The 18502-nt window shown below is 39.1% G+C and overlaps 1 protein-coding gene across 1 annotated transcript in view; it reads right to left on the reverse strand.

Moving 5' to 3' along the window:
* CDH23 (cadherin related 23) overlaps positions 1-4209 on the reverse strand; it is a 390425-nt gene extending 386216 nt beyond the window's left edge. The window contains exon 1 of the mRNA XM_081328216.1: positions 4135-4209. Within this exon, the coding sequence (XP_081184342.1) occupies positions 4135-4194 (60 nt within the window). The 5' untranslated portion in view covers positions 4195-4209. The remainder of the gene's footprint in view (positions 1-4134) is intronic.
* Between the last annotated feature and the right edge of the window lie 14293 nt (positions 4210-18502).

Here is an 18502-nt window from a genome sequence, read left to right on the forward strand (position 1 = left end):
TGTTCAAGGACGCCCGACGCAGGAGGCAGTCAATTAGGAGCAAATAGAGGAAGGCAATGGGGCTTCTCGGAAGGAGGCAGAGAGAAGCCACGCCCTGAACTCTATATAAGGGGAATGTGTGGGGAGGGCTGGTTTGCTGAAGGCAACCGCTTGGATTGTTCCTGTTTCTTTAAGCTCCTGTTTCTTGGTTTGTCTTGTTCCGTTTGTTTTTGTAGTAATAAATTTGGCAGGCGTAATTCCAGCCTCTTGCCTTATTGTAAAAGGGGTTGTCCCTGCCTTTTCTGCAGGGCCGGTAGCAGGCTGGTACAGAACAGGTCTCATGTCTCTCATCTTTCTCTTGGCAATGCCCAGTAGATTCTCTATGGGGTTCAGGTCAGGCGAGTTTGCTGGCCAATCAAGAACAGTAATCCCACGGTCATTGAACCAGGTTTTGGTACTTTTGGCAGTGTGGGCAGGTGCCAAGTCCTGCTGGAAAATGAAGTCAGCATCCCCATAAAGCTCGTCTGTGGAAGGAAGTGTGAAGTGCTCCAAAATCTCCTGGTAGACGGCTGCATTGACCCTGGACTTAATGAAGCACAGTGGACCAACACCAGCAGATGACATGGCTCCCCAAATCAACACAGACTGTGGAAACTTCACACTGGACTTCAAGCATCTTGCAGTGTGTGCCTCTCCATTCTTCCTCCAGACTCTGGGTCCTTGGTTTCCAAATCTGATGCAAAAGTTGCTCTCATCAGAAAAGAGGACTTTGGACCACTGAGCAACAGACCAGGTCTGTTTTTCTTTAGCTCAGGTAAGACGCTTCTGACGTTGTTTGTTGTTCAGGAGCGGCTTGACAAGAGGAATACGACATTTGAAGCCCATGCCCAGGATCCGTCTGTGTGTGGTGGCTCTTGATGCACTGACTCAAGCCTCAGTCCACTCCTTGTGAAAGTCCACAACACTTTTGAATGGCCTTTTCCTGACAATCCACTCCAGGCTGCGGTCATCCCTGCTGCTTGTGCACCTTTTTCTTCCACACTTTTCCCTTCCACATAACTTTCTATTAATGTGCTTTGATACAGCACTTTGGGAACATCCAACGTCTTTTGCAATTACCTTTTGAGGCTTTCCCTCCTTATGGAGGGTGTCAATGATGGTTTTCTGCACAACTGTCAGGTCAGCAGTCTTCCCCATGATTGTGATTCCTACTGAACCAGACTGAGAGACCATTTAAAGGCTCAGGAACCCTTTGCAGGTGTTATGGCTTAATTAGCTGATTAGAGTGGGACACTTTGAGCCTAGAATATTGCACCTTTTCACAATATTCTAATTTTCTGAGATTGTGGATTTGGGGTTTTCATGAGCTGTACACCATAATCATCACAATTATGACAAATCACGGCTTGAACTATCTTGCTTTGCATGTAATGAGTCTATCTCATATATTAGTTTCCCCTTTTAAGTTGCATTACTGAAATATAAATGAACTTTTGCACGATATTCAAATTTTTCGAGTTTCACCTGTATGCCACTGTTCATTCTCTTACTATATTGATTGATTGATTGAGTGAGTGAGTGAGTAGGCACTACTTAACTCGCAAATAACCAGGTCACTCACAATGTAGCAAAAAAGAAGAAAAATTAAATAGCACACTACAAAATGAATAAATAAATTGAAAAACTGAGCATTGAACAGAAAAACAACTACAAAGTACATCCCACAAGGGGATCCATCCAACCTAACCCAACACTTAGGAGAACAGCCTGGTCTTTAAGGCCTTTCAGAACATCATCAGGGTGGGAACACCACAGATCTCTGGGGTAACCTTATTCCAGAGGGCAGGCACTGTGACAGAAAAAGCATGTTTCCTGGGTCCTGAAAAGTGGCACTATTTAATTGAATAGACTCAGAACAAGCCAGCTCTGTTGAATATGTACCACCTTTTTAATTAAACAGGTAATGTAAACCTGTTTAACCCCAGAACATGGAAATCAGCCAGTATAAAAGCTGCATACATTAAAGAGAAATAAGGCACTCCATAATCTGGATCAGAATTTTAGTTCACATAGATGTTCTCTTAATTGCCCTTCAATTCAAGTTGGAAGGAGGAAATAAAGTTAAGGTATTGTGTAACAAACTGGAAGATGTTTAAGTAATGGGTAAAATATTCATAAGAAATGTCACATTTCAAACTAGATACAAATTTTCCAAGACTTTTCTTTTCTTGAATTCTAAGACTGTCATCATTAACCATAATTTATTATCCATGTTATGAAAAGTATCTATAGAAAAGCAGCATTTAGCGAGACTGCTATATTTATTCTGAAAGATATTCCTTTTAATGACCACAAAAGTGCTTGAGTAAGTTGATTACGTATGGTCTGTAACTGTAGATGATGTGGGCATGTGTGTGTCCATTTTTGTAGTTTTTCATTTTTTTATTTCATTGCTATTATCAGACTGTATTTTTCCCCTCTTTCATTGCTTATACTCTCTTGCATGAAGAAAACATTTAATATAGACTCTGAAATGATATTCATTGTGGCTCCTGCAGCAATGTCTCTCTCCTTCAATTACTTATAAGCTTTTTAAGCTGCATTATCAAGTGCGTTATTGGTTAGTTATATAATGCATCTTTTATCAAGCTGGTTGGAAAATCCTTCTGTTAGAGAAGTCCTAAAGCTCTTACATCAACTATCAGCAATTTTGCATTTTATTCATATTCATTCTGCATGTGATTGGCAGATATCTAGTTATAAAACATACCTTTTTGGGGGGTACTATTGAGAAATGAATATAGTATTACCAAGCTAAAGCTGAAACCACTCAGCCATTCTTCTCTCCATCTTTTGCTCTCTGCAGCACAGTTCAAGGAATTTTGGGCAACAGATAGATCCAGAGAAACATAGCATTGTAGTTAAGGTATTGAACCAGAAGCAAGGATACCCAGGTTTCTACCCTTCCTTAAGGACAGAAGCTTGTTGAGTGACCTTGGTCCAGTCACTCCCTCTCAACTCTAAAGAGCAATGGGCTCTGTGATGGAAAATGTCACATCACATTATAGAGTCATGGTTTTGCTCTAAGAGCCAGGTGAGCGCAATGGGAAAGGAAGTACCGTATTTTCCCCAAAGTAAGACCTACCCGAAAATAAGCGCTAGCTTGATTTTGGGGGACGGGCCTAATATAATCCCTACCCCAAAAATAAGCCCTACTTTTAGGGTGAGGTGTATGCCTAAATATCAAGCTAGGGTAGGGGTGGGTGGTAGAGCCGCTCCACATGCCTCACACTCACTTACCAGGCCTCCCATGATTCTTTACCGGCCCACTTCTTCTGTGGCATCCCCCGGCCTGCATTCTGCAGTCAAGAGGCTTTTCCGGAAGGCCTGTGCAGCCGAGAACCGAGCTACGGATTCAATCCGTAGCTCGGTTCTCAGCTGCACAGGCCTTCCAGAAAGGCCTCTGACTGCGAAATGCAGGCCGGAGCTCCATTCTCAGCTGCAGAATGAAGCTGCTCCTTCGGCCGCAGAAGAAGGCGGCCAGCTGGGCGAGGCTGTCAATGCCGCCACGAGGTGAGTGGAAAAGACACCCCCCAAAAATAAGACCTGGTGCCTCTTTTGGAGGCAAAAAAAAAAGACTGGGTCTCGTTTTCAGGGAAACATGAGGGACAAATGCTATGAAAAACAGCAACAAATCCAGAGAAATCAAGTCTTACCTTGATAAACTATGAGACTGATTATGAACCTATTGTATCTTTATGTAGGGATGCTGAAACAATCTGTCAAGTTCAATTTTTAACATCAATATTGTATTTTTGCTATTGTATACCACTATATATATGGAGACCCACCACCAGAAAGAAAAGTAATCCATGATTGTTCATATAAAAAAAGGGGGGGGAGGTTAGTTGTAGTTAGATGCATATCCTTCTCAAAAATACCTTTCCCATTCTGAAACTGACTTATCAAGCTGAATGGAAGGATTTTGACCTTTTCACCCATAACTTTTTCTGGACTTCTTACAGATAATGGGTGAAGTTGGGGTGAAGCTCATCAGTAACCATAATATTCTTCTTAATATAGCACATCTGTTTCAAAAGAGATTATGTGACAGAGGTTTTCCAATAGTATCAATACTTTTATCAGAGTTCTTACCGGAGGGGAGTTCTCATAGATGTTTGTACTGTAGGGGAGATTGATAAAAATTGGATCCATATCCTGTACATCTGTAATGGTAATTGCAAGATTGGCCAGAGCAGAGAGGGGCTTGGTTTTATCCTGATCCTTAAAAATGTATAAAGAGAAAATATTGACATAATGTTAAGTAAAATTCAATAGACAATAAAAAGCTAATTTCATCTACAGATGAGGTAGGCCTTCTGTGACCCAAAGCTTCCCTTTTCAGAATTATGTTTGACCTTGAATATTAAAAACCTAGCACAATTCTCTATTTTGCACTGGAAAGAGGTGGGAATTGTAGTGTAAAACCTAAAATGCATAGTTTCCAATAGAAAATAGAAAAGTCTATCAACTTTCAGCAAACTCATCTAAAAAAAATGATGCAAAACCTAGCCATTCTGGAACACCAGGTCCCCTCTACTAATTGATAAGTGTTGTATATAGTATGTATATGTTGTATCTAGTATGTTTAGGTGTGTGCCATGCTTAGGTCAGCATTTCTTAATCTTGGCAACTTTAAGATATGTGGACCAATTCCTAGAATTCCCCAGCCAGCCTGCTGAGGAATCAGCAAATCATACAAAACTTAAATTAAAGACTAATAATTACAGGTAATCCTTAATTTATAACTCATTCCTTACTGAATGTTCAAAGTTATGGCAGGTCTCTCCAGAACTTTTGACGATGCATTTTGTGCACTCGGCAACTGCTCACCTTTACAACCATTTGCAGCACAATTTATAACATCTTTTGCTGGAAACTGATATTTATGTCCAGCTTTTGGCAAAAAATGTGCACTGGGTACAAAGTGTTCACTTAACAATTTCTACGTTCATTTAATGCCTGCAGTGTTCACTTCTGGATTGAAGCAAAAAAAGGCTGTACAATTGGGCATGGACCCATGTTACAACCAGCGTATTTTATGACTGCAATTCCAGGCTGAACTGCAGTTATAAATCAAGGACTACCTGAATAATATTCATTTAAAATGTATGAATGAAATGTATTCATCTACAGTCCCTTAAATTTTTCAAGAGACAAAGAAAAGGGAAAGATGACCCATACTCACCGTCGCATTCACTTGCAGCTGATAAGCCTGTGTGACTTCGTAATTCAGTGGACGAGTAACTGACACAATGCCACGGCCACTGTCAATGGTAAAGAAGTTGGACGGTGGTTGAAAAGAGTAAAGCACGCTGCCGCCTGCTCCTTGGTCTGGATCAGTGGCATTCACAATGAAAATTGGAGTTCCCACGGGTGTGTTCTAAAAAATAACCAAAAATACTTGCAGTAAGTAAACTCTTTCCCTAGAACCAACCGGTTTTTACTTCTTTTAAAAAAAATAAATGATTGCCATACTATGATCAAAAGTGTAAAAATGAATCTACTGGACTTTAGCTGGGCAGATTTAATATTTAGCTACAATTATCACAAAGGACCAGAATTAAAGAAATATGATCTAGTCTGGTGAAACAGAAAAACAAAAATTACATCATTGCAACCTGTCGTGTATTGTTTGTTAGCAAAACCCCCCACATGTTAAAATGACAATTCTATTTAAAGTTTTAGTTTGTTTCAAATAATTCCAGTGATATGACCTTGACTTGCATATGAAAAATTGTTTCTTTGTTTTTAAATATTTTTTGAAGAGCAAACAAACAATATGAATATAACTATGAAGAAAGTATAGGTGCATGGTATCTAATTGTTACTTTGGTACTTTTCAAGTAACACAATTCATATTATTCAGAACTCAAAATAGTGGATAAAGGATGAGTTTAAGACTGCTGGAGTTTCAATATTGATTAAGGTATGGGAGGTTGGAGCATTTAAGTGAAACCTGGACCTCTTAAATACATGGATAATTATGATCAGTTCAAGGAATGGGAAGATAATGAACTTTATAGATTACAGACCTAATTGATAATGGAAAAACTATATCCACTGAATGCATGCAAAAGAAACGATTAAAAGTTCCATTTTGGTTTCAGATGAAACACAATACATTTTTCTTAAAGCTGATGAGGTCTTACCAGTTAAGAATATTAGCAACATTTGAAGAATAGTGTATATCAACATTTAAAATAAAATAATTTCTTCTTTACCTCTAACAACTGTTATATGAAACACATTTTTTTCCAAAATGCTTAAAAGTATGGTGAGAAAACTTGAGATTTTAGAAAATCATGGGTTTTATCACAAAAGAGGTCTGTAAAGAGAATCCAAAGCAAACAGTCTTAACTGGAGTTTATGAGCATGTGAAAAACTGTGAATATAGACCCCTAATATTTTAAGAAATTCCATTTATCCACCACAACTCATGCTTTGCTACCCAGGAATCAAGATAGAGTCCAAAAGTACTACAAGTTTATTTCATGCTCCCTATACACAAGAATCTGAGCTATTAATGGTCAGGGTGAATTGGTGCCAACTAAGAGTGAATAGACTTCAAGGGGGTGGGGGTGGGGGGTTGGACTTAGGTTTCTTATATTGGCATAGAGTCTCCAAACTGATGATGCATTTAATTCCACCCTTGGGTTCAGCCTGGTCATCTCCTACATAGAGGCAGATGATCAATTTAGTGACAACAGCAAAGGCATCATTTCATACAACAAAGGAAAAAACCCTCCCATATTCTACCAAGGCCACATTAATAATAATAATAATAATAATAATAATAATAATAATAATAATAATAATAATAATAATAATAACAACAACAACAACAACAACAATAATAATAATAATAGTTGTTATTATTATTATTATTATTATTATTATTATTATTATTATTATTATTATTATTATTATTATTATTATTATTATTATTATTTGGAAGGGACCTTGGAGGTCATCTAGTCCAACCCTCTGCTAAGGCAGGAAACCCTATACCATTTCAGACAAATGGCTGTCCAGTCTCTTCTTAAAAACTTCCAGTGTTGGAGCATTCACCACTTCTGGAGGCAGGTTGTTCCACTGGTTAATTGTTCTAACTGTCAGGAAGTTTCTCCTTAGTTCTAGGTTGCTTCTCTCTTTGGTCAGTTTCCATCCGTTGCTTCTTGTCCTGCCTTCAGGTGCTTTGGAGAATAGCTTGACTCCCTCTACTTTGTGGCAGCCCCTGAGATATTGGAACACTGCTATCATGTCCCCCCTCACCCTTCTCTTCATTAAACTACACATACCCAATTCCAGCAACCGTTCCCTATATGTTTTAGCCTCCAGCCCCCTAATCATCTTTGTTGCTCTTCTGTGTACTCTTTCTAGTCTCAACATCTTTTTTACATTGTGGTGACCAAAACTGGATGCAGTATTCCAGGTGTGGCCTTACCAAGGCATTGTAAAGTGGTATTAGTACTTCACGTGATCTTGATTCTATCCCTCTGTTAATGCAGCCTAGCACTGTGTTGGCTTTTTTGGCAGCTGCAGCACACTGCTGGCTCATATTTAAGTGATTGTCCACTAGGACTCCGAGATCTCTCTCACAGTTACTACTATTGAGCAAGGTACCACCTATACTATACCTGTGCATTTGATTTTTCCTGCCTAAATGTAGAACCTTACTTTTTTCACAATTGAATTTCATTTTGTTAGATAGTGCCCAGTGTTTGAGTCTGTCCAGATCCTCCTGTATCTTAAGCCTATCTTCTGGAGTATTGGCTATTCCTGCCAGCTTGGTGTCGTCTGCAAATTTGATGAGTTCCCCTTCTATCCCCTCATCCAAATCGTTGATGAAGATGTTGAAGAGGACTGGGCCCAGAACAGAGCCCTGGAGCACCCCACTACACACTTCCTTCAGTGTAGATGCAGTTCCATTGAGGACCACACGCTGAGTACGGCCTGTCAGCCAGCTACGAATCCATCTGGTAGTGATGCTATCTAACCCACATTTTTCTATCTTATCAAGTAGTAGGTTGTGATCTACCGTACTTTATCAAATGCCTTACTGAAGTCCAAGTAAATTATATCTACAGCATTCCTCTGGTCCACTAGTTTTGTCACTTGGTCAAAGAATACAATAAGATTTGTCTGGCATGATCTGTTTTTGACAAACCCATGTTAGCTTTTAGTGATAACTTTGTTTGCATCAAGGTGTTCGCTGATTTGTTGTTTGATTATCTTTTCCAGAATCTTCCCAGGTATTGAGGTCAGACTGATAGGTCTGTAGTTTCCTGGATCTATTTTTCCCCGTTTTTGAAGATGGGAACTACATCAGTTCTCTTCCAGTCCTCTGGTAGTTCCCCAGTGCTCCAGGATCTTTGAAAAATATAGTTCAGTGGTTCTGAGATCATGTCTGCCAGTTCCTTGAGAACCTTGGGGTGTAATCCATTTGGTCCTGGTGATTTGAACTCGTCTAGGCTGGACAGGTGCTCACTTACCATTTTCTTGCCTATCTTAACTTGCGTTTCTATTCTGTTTTTTATGGCACTGGTTTTGGTAGGTTGGACTGTTTTTCCCCTTTGTGTAAAGACAGATGCAAAAAACGAGTTAAATAGTTCTACTTTCTCCCTGTTGCTTGTCACCTTCTTACCACTTTCCCCCACTAATGGACCAATCATCTCCTTCATTTTTTCTTGTTTTTTATATGTTGAAAGAAGCTTTTTTTTGTTATTTTTGACTTTGGTCGCAAGCCTTAGTTCATTTTGAGCCTTAGCTTCCCTCACTTCATCTTTGCAGGCACGGGCTGTTTGCTGATATTCTGCCTTAGTTATGTACCCCTCTTTCCACTTCTTATACTTGTCCTTTTTATCTTTCAGTTTATGAGAGAGTTCTTTATGCAGCCATGCTGGTTTCTTTTGAAAGCTGTTATTTTTCTTCTTTATTGGTATTGTGCTAGACTGGGCCTTTATTATCTTACTTTTCAAAATTTCCCAAGCTTCTTGAGTTGTTTTCCCCTTTAGGATTCTGATCCATGGAATTCTTCCCAAGGTCTCTCTAAGTTTATTGAAATTAGCTCTTTTAAAGTCCAAGACTCTAGTTTGGCTGTATTCTATTGCTTGTGCTTCCATAATGTTGAATTCCAATATTGCATGATCGATTGCCCCCAAGGTTCCTGTGGTAGGTAATTATGTGACTGATTAATACAGGGCTTGATGATGGGCTCCTTCAGTAAGCAGAGAAGAGCTGAGAACACTCTGCTAGACGGAAGTTCCCTGAGGATGGACTGCAGCACAAATCCAAAAGCTCAGAAGGGGTTGCCCCAAAGAAGAGGGAGTCAAGCTATTCTGCAAAGCACCTGAAGGCAGGACAAGAAGCAATGGATGGAAACTAATCAAGGAGAGAAGCAACCTAGAACTAAGGAGAAATTTCCTGACAGTTAGAACAATTAATCAGTGGAACGACCTGCCTCCAGAAGTGGTGAATGTTCCTACACTGGAGGTTTTTAAGAAGAGACTGGACAGCCATTTGTCTGAAATGGTATAGGGTTTCCTGCCTGAGCAGGGGGTTGGACTAGAAGAGCTCCAAGATCCCTTTTATCATCATCATCTTCATCTTCATCATCATCATCATCATCATCATCAGTAGTAGTAGTAGTAGCAGCATTACTATTACTACTACTACTACTACTACTATTAAACACCTGCCCCACCAAAAACCCTAAATCGATGGCTTACTGCGGTCCCACCACACTTAACAAACAAAGACTAGCACTTCAGTTATTATTATTGTTGTTATTATTATACTTCTAGTCCCGGTGACTGACCCAGATTGGATCCTGCAATATTATCCTGGGACAGGGGTAGGCAACCTTGGCTCTTTTATGACTCATGGACTTCAACTCCCAGAATTCCTGAGTCAGCATGGCTCAGCATGGAAATCTCTCCCTTTCCACTCAGCATGGCTGGCTCAAGAATTCTGGGAGTTGAAGTCCACGAGTCATAAAAGAGCCAAGGTTGCCTACCCCTGACCTGGGACGTGTATATTCACCTTCATTTGTGAAAGCTGAAAATATGTTGGACAGTTAATGATGTTTATGACACAGCTTTAGTAAATCCTTTGTGATGTCTAGTAGCTGCTATTATCACACAGAAAAAGGAAATATCCAAAGTTATAAATACAGAATTACAGTGGGGACATGGAATATAAGATGCGTCAACATGGGGAACCTCAACTCACTACACATGTAAAAAATCAATTACATATCTTAAGGATCAACAAACTGAAATGGACTGGAACTGGACATTTTCAGTCAGAAGATTATATTGTTTATTAGGTCACACAGAATGAATAAATAAACAAGGAATTGAGTTGCTTTCATAGTCAAGAAAAATATAGCAAACTCCAGATAAAATGGGTACAATGAAGTTACTGAACAAATAAAATCAGAATTCATGGAAAATCCTTTAATATGGCACTTATCCATGTTTATGCTCCAACTAGTGTTGCAGAATAAAAGTAATATGTTATTACAAGTTTTATGGTCAAGTTCAATCTCAAATACATAAAACCTGAAGATGTGATCCTTGTGATTGGAAACTGGAATGCAAAATTTAGAAATAGTAAGGAGGAAATCATAATTAAATTATATAGCCAAGGAAACAAAAATGAAGCAGGGTAATGATTTATCAGTTTCAATCCCATGATTTCTTCATGGTTACCATCTTCCTCAGAGAGGTTATATTTTGTTGTTTAAGGAGACCATCAAGAGATATTTTTAATTAATACTCATTGAATTAGAACCAGAGCAAATATGAAACAAATCAAAGAAGTTGTTAAGAACAAGGGACAAATGACTGGGAACAAATTGTTATTTTGGATACTTTATGCAAAGGACCAACTCATTTAAGAAGTTTATAATGCTTGAAAGGTAGAAGGAAAGAGAAGAAGAGGGCAACTAACAGGAAGGTGATAGCTGCATTTCGGGACACTTGAAGAACCAAATTTGGGACAGATCATTCCTGGAAAAGGTGTATGTATGCTGACCTTAAGTGTTGTTCCAAAGTTGATGGCACAAAGTCAATCAGTGGCTGAGAACTTTCTAGCTGCTAATTTGTGCGAGCATTTTTAAAAAAACAATTCTTAGCATTTAACCTAAGCCCTTTCTAACTAATGGAAATGTGATAATTATTAATGTAAAGATAAAGTCCCCTTCATGTCAAGCTTAGTCATATCATTTTTTGGAACAAAAGTAGTATTTTTGGTAATATATTCATTTTCACCATACCAATTCTTCCTAACATCGACAGTTGCAGATTTTTCCATTTTTCCAAATCAAGCTTCATTTGATTTAACAATTTAATATAGTTATCTTCTTTTACTGTTGAACATCTGGCTATCAGATATATTCCCAAGTATTTGGCCTTTTTGACTATTTGCAATTCTGTTTTTTCTGATAGTTCTTTTTTTGTTTATCTGTAAAAAATTTAACTATCACTTTGGTTGTTTCTCTATTTATCTTTATCTTCCTGCTATCTCTCGAAATTGTTCTATCTTTTACAACAATTTAGGAATTGTCTCTAAAGTTTCCTCTAGAACATGGTTGTCAAACAACCCTAGAACAGGGTTGTCAAACTGCCAGCCAGATGCGTCATGGCGAAACTGCGCCAACCTCATTGGCGGCAATGGAAAAAAAGTCACGATACGTCCCGATACATCACGTGACGTTGCGAGTTTGACACCCCTGCTCTAGAATGAATACCAAATCATCTGCAAATGCTTGCAATTTACAGGTTTCACCTTTTCTTTTCAACCCTTTAATTTCTGGATCTTGCCTAATGTTTCTATTTAAAACTTCCAAAGTTAAGATAAATAGCAGTGGGGATAGTGGACATCCTTGTCTTGTGCCTTTTCGTATAACAAATTTCTCTGTATAATCCCCATTTACAATCACTGATCATGTCATTTTCTTAGCAATGACATTGAAGTGCTTTGCCACTGCCTTGTCCTACAATGATTTTTTGACTTCCCAGTTTAGTTTGTAGATCTTGTTTTTATATTTTGAGATCTGCCAAGTATGGTTGTCTAGCTGGCATACAATCATTAGCACAGCTGAAATACCACACAGAAAATATTCTACAGTAAAATAAAAGCTACAATATACGGTATTTCTTTCATTACACATATATCACAACCCCATCACATTTGTGCAGGCAAATTAATCAAGTACTGGCTTTGGCATTTTTTACTGCTTTCTCACTAAGAAAGTGTCTTATCAGGTGTCAGGGCAGTGGTCAGGGACCCAAGCTTTATTATTAGCTCAAGCACATAGATTTAAAAGCATAACAGAAAGCATACAGGTTATGATCCATAACTTGAATTGCAGCTGAATGCCAACTGGTAACCAATGTAGGTCCCAAAGCAATGATGACATAAGTCCACAAGTCATAAAAGAGCCAAGTTTGAAGACCCCTGGCCTACACTGCTGCATTTTGAACCAACTGTAGCCGATGGCATTCAAGGTGAACTTCTTTGCAACGGTTCAGTCGTGAGATGATCAGGGTTTGAATGACCACCTAAATAACCTCCTAGTTGAGGAAAGGGCACAAATGTTGCCCAAGGTAATCCTGAATCCTTTGTGCTCAGCCCTGGAGAAATATAAGAACAAGGCTTGAAATATTCTATTATTATTATGTAAGCCTTGTCAAACTGAGTGTTTTGCTTTACAGAAGAACACAATATTCAATTGGGACTGAAAGTCAAGTTTTTCTATGCATTTCTTTTTGCTGAGTCTCAGTAGCAAACAGCAACAGTCAACATCTACCCGTGAGAAAAAAGAGGGTGGTAACAAAAAATTCAGAAAAATATTTTTTTAAATTTTTTTTAAGGAGCGTTCACTTTATAGAAACAAGTATATGAAAGAAGCAACTTTAGGAGTATATTCCCAGAGAACATTAACCCCACTGGAGAAGAGAAATTAAAAACTGGAATGTTGAAGCAGACTGAAATGTTCTTGTGGAATAGGGCATTGAGTTGTTTTTGTACTGTGGCAACAGATAAAAGCTTGCCAAGGAGGATTCATGCTCTATAAGGCTGAGCAGAGGAAGCAAAGCAGCCTACAAACCTCTTTCCAATTGCATAACCAAGATAAAACCATCGGTGGTAAAGCAGTCCCAACTGAGAGAAATCAGCAACATGAGCCAACCAATTAAAAAGACAATATTTTTTCTACTACAGCACGTATATTGATCAATAATCTATCAGAGCAACATTTTGTTTATGAATAGAGAAGAAATCGGCAAACTATTGTGATATCTTATTCATGCATATAAAGCATCTCAATCAAGCAATCCTAAACTTTTTCTCAATAGGCACCTGAGTAAACATAAATCATTTTTCTTGGAATAATGCTCCATGGGTTGGATTAAGAAGACTATGAGTCACCAAATGTATTAAGTAACACATTTTAAAGGTAACAAGTTATGAGTGTGCCATACAACTTACTGCTTTTAAAACACATATCTCTATGTAAGGCAAGGCTGTATACTGTCGCCCTGCCTATTTAACTTATATGCAGAGCACATCATGAGAAAGGCAGGGCTAGATGAATCAAAAGTTGGAATTAAGATTGCCGGAAGAAATATCAACAACCTAAGATACGCAGATGATACCACTCTAATGGCAGAAAGTGAAGAAGAACTAAAGAGCCTCTTGTTGCAGGTGAAGAAGGAGAGTGCAAAACTTGGGTTGAAACTTAACATTAAGAAAACCAAGATCATGGCATCTGGCCCTCTCAATTCCTGGCAAATAGATGGGGAAGAAATGGAGGTAGTGACAGATTTTATTTTCCTGGGCTCCAAGATCACTGCAGATGGGGACTGTAGCCAAGAAATTAAAAGACGCTTGCTCCTTGGGAGGAAAGCCATGGCAAATCTAGACAGCACACTAAAAAGCAGAGACATCACCCTGTCAACAAAAGTGCGTATAGTCAAGGCTATGGTCTTCCCAGTTGCAATGTATGGCTGTGAAAGCTGGACCATAAGAAAGGCTGAGCGCCAAAGAATTGAGGCCTTTGAACTATGGTGCTGGAGAAGACTCCTGCGAGTCCCTTGGACTGCAAGGCGATCAAACCGGTCAGTCCTAGAGGAGATCAATCCTGACTGCTCTTTAGAAGGCCAGATCCTGAAGCTAAAACTCAAATACTTTGGCCACCTAATGAGAAGGAAGGACTCACTGGAGAAGAGCCTAATGCTGGGAAAGATCGAGGGCAATAGAAGAAGGGGACGACAGAGAATGAGGTGGCTGGATGGAGTCACTGAAGCAGTAGGCGTGAGCTTAAATGGACTCCAGAAGATGGTAGAGGACAGGAAGGCCTGGAGGAATGTTGTCCATAGGGTCGCGATGGGTCGGACACGACTTCGCAGCTAACAACAACAACAACAACAATTCTTAAAGATACTGAGTTAAAAATCAAATTGCCCTATTAATCTTGGGGTTTTAACATATTAAAAAACACTCAACCACACACACATATACATACACACATATATACCATACGTATATAGCAATAAAAGTATAAAATATTTGACAAGCTCATGTTATACAGTCACAATTGTAATACCTTTTGATAGAATCTGGTCATGAAATGCAAAAGTTCTAAGCAATGCAATTCAAATCCATTTTAATAGGGAACACATGCTGTAAATGAAAATAGCTATCGTTTTCCAACTTCTTGCAGGAAATGCCAGGAAACAGCAGCAACACACACAAATTGTTCCTTTTTAACTTGAAGGCCACAGTCCAATCATCACAAATATTCATAATTCCACATGTACCAATAATAGGTTTTTTCTGTGGTAACTACAGATCAGAACTTTGTTTGCTTCAACTGATAATTTCACTCAGACAAGGGGTCTGCAGTCCCAGAATGGAAGCATAACCAACAGCAAGTTTGTTTTCAAGCTAATGAAATACTATAATATGAAAAAAAAAACCGATTACTTATGTGTGTTCTTGTATGCAACAGCTAATACTATTTCATATCTTTTGCTGTAGATTCAAAACTTCTGCCAAGTTGCACATAACACAAAGGGCTTTTGTGTTGTGATGTACAGTTTTATACAGTATTTAGAGTAGGCTTGCACTTAGCAGTGAAAAATTCAATGTAATCCGTTCAGACAAGTTGACTTTAAAGAACATGCAAAAGTATGTACGGTAAGTGCTCATTCAAAATTAAGTGGCCAAACGTTTTTTAAATGTTGTGGATAAGCAAGAGAGATCATTTTTCTCCCTATAATTTTCAGAGTACTTCTCTCTCAATATTGGTTTTTCATTTAGGAATTTTGTTTTCATTCTTAAAGGAAAAAAATGGTAAACATTTATGTCCTACAAGTAAACTCAAATGGCCCCATGGTTTTATAACAGGTGACCTCAACAAAAGGTACAATATATCTCAATGCTCAGAGAATGTTGTACTATGCATATTCCATATTTTTCTGTAAAAACATTTCATGTCTTCTAAGTAGAGGGTGTCTCATTCAATTGCCCTGAAGTGAAAAAGTCAGGTTGGATGATCTTGAGAAGACAACAGACAAAAAGATAAAGGGACTCTTCCATTGCCATTTGTGTGCTTAAGTTGGCATGTTTCCAGAGCTTTGCTTGGCAGACAGAAAACAGGGTGACCCATATTAAGATAAGCCATGTCTAATTTGCAAGGAGTTAAGTGCATAATGGAAGGAGGAGGCTAGACTGTCTTCTACGAAGCTAGTTTTCAGTATGTAGGGACAGGAATATCTTTATCTATCTATCTATCTATCTATCTATCTATCTATCTATCTATCTATCTATCTATCTATCTATCTATCTACATATATATCTATACAAACACAAACACACACAGAGATAGAATGCAGGTAGGGATATATGCAGACTTACACTGGTAGTCCTCTTTTAGCAACCACAACTTGGACCGGTCATTAAGTGAGGTAATTGCTAAGTGCTTATGATCTTACTTCAGCTTTGTAGATGCAAAGATTGGTTGCAAAGTTACTTCTTCATCACTATTAAAGGGATGCTAACCAAGACAGTCAGTCGCTAAACAAAGTCCATGAGCAAATATATATTCACGTACATGCATGTGCAGACAGAAGCTTTTAATCCCACAAGTAGTCACGATTCTGATCTAAAATACTCTGGACATCATTTGATGGAAAGTAGGCACTTACCCTTTGTCAAATTTTATCAGTTAGTTCAGAATGGAAAATGATGTCTTGTTTTACTAAATTAAAGTCTTAATCATAACAGAATGGACAGGCATACATATATTGAGGCATGAGACCACAAACTATAGCTGGACAAACAGAAAGCAATGTGTTCTGTACCAGCCTGCTACCGGCCCTGCAGAAAAGGCAGGGACAACCCCTTTACAAACGGCAAGAGGCTGGAATTACGCCTGCCAAAAAACAAACAAGACACGAACCAAGAAACAGGAGCTTTAAGAAACACGAACTATCCAAGCGGTTGCCTTCAGCAAACCAGCCCTCCCCACACATTCCCCTTATATAGAGTTCAGGGCGTGGCTTCTCTCTGCCTCCTTCCGAGAAGCCCCATTGCCTTCCTCTGTTTACTCCTAATTGACTGCCTCCTGTGTCGGGCATCCTTGAACAGGGCCAGCTGTGGGTCATCTTCATCCACGCTGTCAGGCTCACACAGCTGGGTCTCCGTGGTGACCAAGTGGGAGCGGCCTGGCTGAGGGCTCTTATCAGCAAGATCTTCAACCCCCTCAGCAAGGTCTTCAACACCCCCCTCCTCCTCCTCTGAGGCGTCCGACCCAACTGCCGAACCCACAGGCTGACCCTGAATCACAACACGATGCGCCAAGAAAACAGGAGACCTCCCATTGTAGCAGAAGCAGGTAAAAGACTTTTTCCTATCAACCAAGCTCTTAACTGATGTGAAATAGATCGGGAATTTACCAGCGAGGGTTAAATCCAGCACACAACTATCACAAATAAATTAGACATCACCAGCACATCAAAACAGCTAACTGAACTGAAGTTCAGTCAGTGTATAAAAGCATTTGGCAGACAGGTGCAATAAAGATTCTGCTTAAAGAATAAACCTGCAAGCCGAGTAGATCTGTGTTGTACTTTTAAGAGCGTTCCACCGTATCAAAATCATTTCACGGGCCACAAGCTGCAGAACACCTAGAACGCTCTCCGCTCCAGCGGTCGCATCCAGCTGGCCTAATGCCAAATGCCCATCTGTGTCAAGGAGAGAGAGCTTAAATCATGTAAGTTGGCTCTTCGGAAACAGGATAAGCACTGGATGGTAATAAAGATGAGGGCACGGGGAGATTTTTTTTTTAAAATGAATTTTCTAGCTGCCCGTTTTATTGAAAGCATCATAACACCATTTTTTGCTTTAAATTTTTAGTTAAACTATTCCAGCCTTCAGAATCAAAGTACAAAATTTCAAAATTATTTAATAATCTGAACAGACTTAAGGTAAGTGTTTTTGTTCAAATAAATTCTGTTTAGGACGGTTCCCCTCCCCCCATAGCTCAATACAAGAATTTACCAAAAGGGGTCCAGGACTCTGTCCATTGGCAGGATAAATCTGCAAAGCCAGGATAAAACAGGACTAAATTGGGTCTGGAAATAGAAGTTTGGGGAAGAAAAAGAATGAAAATGTGGAGGATCTGATCAGGGGCTTCAAAAATAAAATAAAAAATAGGCTCATGGTTAATAGTTGGGCATATATGATATTGCAACAAATGTGTAAGTGAAGCAGAATTTCTCCAAATAGTTTTGAAGTACAAGACTCTTCAGTCAATGAAGATTCTCAGTCATTGAGGTACAGTTGTCTGAAAGTTGAGTCATGGCTACTAGACCTACCTTCCTTCCTTCCTTCCTTCCTTCCTTCCTTCCTTCCTTCCTTCCTTCCCTTCCCTTCCCTTCCCTTCCCTCCTTCAACATTTCAAACCAAAAAAGAAAAAAAAGTCCATATACATACACACACACACACACACACACTTTGGAATTTAGGTGAAGGGAAGGAACACAGGATGAGTGCAGATGAGTGGAGAGGGGCTTGTTTAATGAAAAACAGGAGAGCTGGAGGAACCCTTGTCTATCTATAACAGCCTCTTGTTCATCCTGTGACAATTTCTCGAAAATTTACTTCCCCCTGGGAAGAATTTCTAAAACAAATCCTCACTCATTTAATCACAACCAGTAGCAGAAAAAACCAGGGCATTTTTTCTGCCCAGCAACTCTCTCTAATACCATAAACCTTTGGTTATTTGGCACTTGCAACTTAACAGTCCAAATTTTGTTGATGACATTCCTGTCTGTGTCCCTAATAAACTTCAAAGCCTGTTTCATTTCATTCTCCTGCTAACAGAATAGATCTGTAACCATACAGTCATGCAAGACCTCCATATGGCCCTTCTAAAGCAAAGTCATTCCGG

This window comes from Vipera berus, assembly GCF_964194415.1.
Source record: "Vipera berus genome assembly, chromosome: 5".
NCBI classification, from domain to species: Eukaryota; Metazoa; Chordata; class Lepidosauria; order Squamata; family Viperidae; genus Vipera; species Vipera berus.